Source organism: Atta cephalotes (genome assembly GCF_000143395.1).
Source record: "Atta cephalotes unplaced genomic scaffold scaffold00079, whole genome shotgun sequence".
Lineage (NCBI taxonomy): Eukaryota > Metazoa > Arthropoda > Insecta > Hymenoptera > Formicidae > Atta > Atta cephalotes.
Genome location: NW_012130143.1, coordinates 350,815 through 355,299, shown reverse-complemented (window position 1 = coordinate 355,299; position 4,485 = coordinate 350,815). Strand labels below are relative to the sequence as shown.

The 4,485-nt window shown below is 25.4% G+C and overlaps 1 protein-coding gene across 1 annotated transcript in view; it reads right to left on the bottom strand.

Moving 5' to 3' along the window:
• LOC105624474 overlaps positions 1 to 4,485 on the bottom strand; it is a 12,410-nt gene that overhangs the window by 5,088 nt on the left and 2,837 nt on the right. Inside the window, exons 2-6 of the mRNA XM_012205833.1 lie at positions 3,815 to 4,186; positions 3,437 to 3,621; positions 2,731 to 3,019; positions 2,452 to 2,622; positions 688 to 695 (exon numbers count right to left, since the gene is read on the bottom strand). Of these exons, the coding sequence (XP_012061223.1) occupies positions 688 to 695; positions 2,452 to 2,622; positions 2,731 to 3,019; positions 3,437 to 3,621; positions 3,815 to 4,186 (1,025 nt within the window). The remainder of the gene's footprint in view (positions 1 to 687; positions 696 to 2,451; positions 2,623 to 2,730; positions 3,020 to 3,436; positions 3,622 to 3,814; positions 4,187 to 4,485) is intronic.

Below are 4,485 nucleotides of genomic sequence, written 5' to 3'. Positions count from 1 at the left end.
TAGTTACGTTTTTTACGTTTTTACTTTTTTACTTTATTACGTTAGTTAGTTAAGTTAACTTAATTAATTACGTTACGTACTATATTATTACTACTATATATATATATATATATATATATATATATATATATATATATACACATATATATGAGTGTGGACATAAAAATAACAGCCCATTGTTTAAGAATATTAGAGCCATTGCTTCACAATAAAGTGACGGCGTGAGCAGTCTAATTAGGCTACTTCACTCTTTTTAATGTTCTATTTCTTGACCTCTAAATTTAGATCTTTATCCAAGAGATATCTCCCTAATCTATAATGGAAATATTATCTCCCAGATAAGATTATCCTTAACATCTGGAAATAATCGTGCATAAGAGAGTTTATAGAAATGCGCAATTATACGTAGATAGGTCTACAACTATTATATTTATGTAATATATATTATGTAATATATAATTTAATCTTGAAATCTTTTATAATTAATTAATTTTTATATTTAATTATTTTCAGTTTTTTTCATTACCAGTTTGTTTCTAAATAAAGATATGTGTGTTGAATTTATTGCAAAATTATTATAGACTTTGAAAACACATTTAATACATATTAGAGAGAAACAAGTATTATTAAATTGTATTAAAAATTTTTTATGTATAAACAATGACATTATTTACTCAATGTATTTACATTGCGATCTACTAAGATTCCGATAACAAATCGAAATTTTGATAACAAAACAAAGATATTTTGATCAACATTTAATTAAAATATACAGGGATGTATCAAAAGTAAACGATCGAATATCTCGAAAGCAAAGCATTTTTGAGAAAAATATTTCAGACAAAAATTGTAGGATTTAAAAAGTTCTTTTCACATTCTGCCATCAAAATTGGGTGTTCTATTTAAAAAATCAATTTGACCTTAACTTGATGTTGACCACGATACCCAACGTCAAATGTGATTAGTAAATAAAGCTTTTTAATCCTATAATTTTTATTTGAAATATTTTCCCAAAAATGCTTTGCTTTCAAGATATTCGAGCAAACTTTTGATTTGCCCTATATATTGCTCCCTTAAACAATTAAAAATTTTCGAGTTGCTGTAAATAAGTTAAGTATAAATATTATACTATCAATCATCTAATTTAACTTTATAAAAAATTGTCAAAATCGATCGTCCTAAAAAAAAGATGGTTTAAAAAAAATTAAAAAAATTTTTTAATAAAATAAAAATAATATTTTATTAAATATATTTTATTTATTATATATATTAAAAATACTTTCTATCGATATTTATTTAATCAAATATTAAAAATTTTTTGTCAAGTTAAAAAATAGATTTTCTCTTTATTTGTATGTTTATTATTATTACTCCATTTTTTAAAATTTAAATTTAAAGTTTAAAAATAGATTTTCTCTTTTTCTGAAAAACTTAATTTTTTTAGTTGTGTTACTTTTGAAGTAAGGTATGCACACATATATGCCGAATAAAAACGCAAATTTATTATTCCTGAGACATTTATAAGTTCTTTTCCGCTTAAATTGTCAATATATATATGTCTATATATATATTTTTTTCTCACATCAGTTAATTTTATTTGTGTCAGTTATTTTTCATCAAATCAGTTATTTTTTTCTCAAATCAGTTAATTTTATTTGTGTATAGAAACATAATATATAGTAATAAAATTGATTCATCATATTTCAATTCAAGATATTGTAAATTAATTAATTATTATCTTTATTATAAAATTATAAATAATTATTGTATGTGTGAATTTTGATGTTTATAAACGAAAAAAGTGACGTGAAGTCTACAGATGAGTTTCAGTATTGTTTATACATTACTATTTATTCACTACTATTTTCACGCATGAAATATGTGATTTTCTCGAAGCCTGAAATTATATTGCAAAATTATGTTGCAGTAACTTGTATGCCCATTTCTCATTCTCCTAAACATGAGCAAGCAATTATCTACCTCACTGTACAAGACGAATGGATTAATAAATTATAACTCTTCTATAAATATTGAATGATTTTTGGAAAATAATATTTATAATGTAAAACAGTAAAATTTTTAGTTAAAAAAACTCAAAATTTTAATTCAAAAAATAAAAATAATTCAAATTTTTATATCATAAATAAGAATATTAATAAAAAAAAATTGTTAAACGCATTAAAAGTGCAATTAATTAAGTTATTTGCTATTAATTTATGATACAACAAAGAGATAACAAATTTCTTTTAAATTTTATCGTATCGCCGATTTTATTATTTTAATAATAATTTAGTGCAAAAAATACAATATACGACATATTTATAACATATTTATTGTTATTTTTACATTTAATTATACAGTTTTTTATCAAAGTGCATATTTAGTATAAAGGAATATATTGTATATTTATGGTTTAAAATAAAAAATTCTATAAGATATTTTAAATAGCACAAGTATTAATTTTTCGAAAATTGAGATGCAATATACCATTTAACGGCACTGTCATAGCTCCTTTTGGATCAATTACTACTGGTACCAAAGTTTCTTTGCACAGTGTCACCTCGCATTTGCTCAAGATCTTAAGTAGTGTTAGCTTCGTTTGCAAGAGTCCGAAGCGATTGCCTGCGAAATACATATTTAATAGTACCATAATAATATTATGTCAATAAAAAAATGAAAAAATTTATATTAATATTTTAATAGAGATGATATTAAAATTAGTTTTCTTACCAATACATGCATGTGGACCTTCTCCGAATGGAAAATAGACACACGATGGTCTGTTACGTTTGTTCTCCTCATTGAATCGTTCTGGATCGAATTTATTGGGATTGGGGAAATATTCTGGATCATAATGTAGGCCAAGCATCGAAATGTAAACCGGTGTATCTTTTTCAATTACGAGATTGAACTCAGGTACTTTGTAAGTCTGATTAGGTTTGCGATTTAGATATCCCAATGGTGGATACATTCTCAATGTTTCTGACATCACCATATCGAGATATGGTAATGACCATACCTGATAATAAAAAATTATATGTAAAGATAATTTTTCATTTAAATTATAACACAGTAATAAGATTAAATAAGACCATTTATATTAGATACATTACTTTAAATACGAAGCGCCATTATGATCTCAATGTTAAGAAGAACTATTATAATATATATATTCATTTAAATGAATTAATTTCAGAAAATTATAATTGCATGCCAATATGGTTGTCGGACTTTCAACGCAATCAATCTGAAATGTTAATAATCCCTCCCAAATTTCCCAAATTTAATCTTAAAAAACTGTAATAAACTTATTGCGAAAAATATTGCCTTGGCCGGGAATCGAACCGGATTCTCTTGCATTCTGTGTGAGCGTCCTAAAGTTGTCTCGGTCTCGGTGGTCTAAAGGTTTACTTTATTTTTATTATTAGCTGCATACCATATCGTATGTAATTTTTCCATTGGATTTCTTGAGCGCCTCGAAAATTTCTTTTCGCAGAGTCTTCTGTATTTCAGGTTGTATCGCAAGTTCATACAACGCGAACGTCGTAGTCGTTGAAGAAGTTTCAAAACCAGCTGAGAAGAAACTGGCTGCTTGTGCCAAAAGATCATCACCATCGAAAGCTACAATTTACTTCATTGTAAATTTTTCATTGTAAAGGTTTCCAGTTGTTTTAATTAATTATCATTATCAGAATTATTAGTTAGACGAATCAATTAATCTAATTTATCATTAGATATCACATTTCTGTTTTTATTAGACATAATTAAAAAAAAGTTCGTATAAAGTATAAATAGTTAATTTTAGTTCGCTTACTGAAATCTTTAAGATCCTGATCATTATTATTATTATTTTTTAATTCGAGAAGAATATCAATGAGATCGTTCCTCTTCAAACCAGATTTCATACGCTCAGTTAGTGTCTCCCAAAAAACTTTACGCATAAAATCAGTGGGCTCTTTGCCAAACATCTTTATTCGTGTCAAACGGACTATAGTTGGAAGGAAAAATATTGCGAGCATCTCAAAGCTGCGATATGTATTATAATAAAATATCATCTTGCCGTATTTGCGGAATTCTGCGTTTGGATCTTTGAACGAATTTACATCGAGTCCGTAAGCGGTGCTTCCGATTATATCCGTAGCAAATTTAGCAGTTAACTCTCTTACTTCTATCGTCTTTCCATTACCTGCCATTAATATTACTAGTTTGATTTATTTATCTATGAATATCTTATTCTAATTTTTATGTTTTTATCGACATAAATAAATATGAAAGTTTTTGTTGCGTACATTTGCATATATTCATCAAAAATGAATTTATTTTTGCAGAAATCATGAAATTTTGTTTTCATATTAAATACTTCCTTCGATTTTTTGATAAATGGTTTCAATGACTTTACGATTTAAATAATATACATATATATATATATATATATATATATAATAAATAAAAGAAGAAACGTACAATAAGTATTGTTTTGGCTCG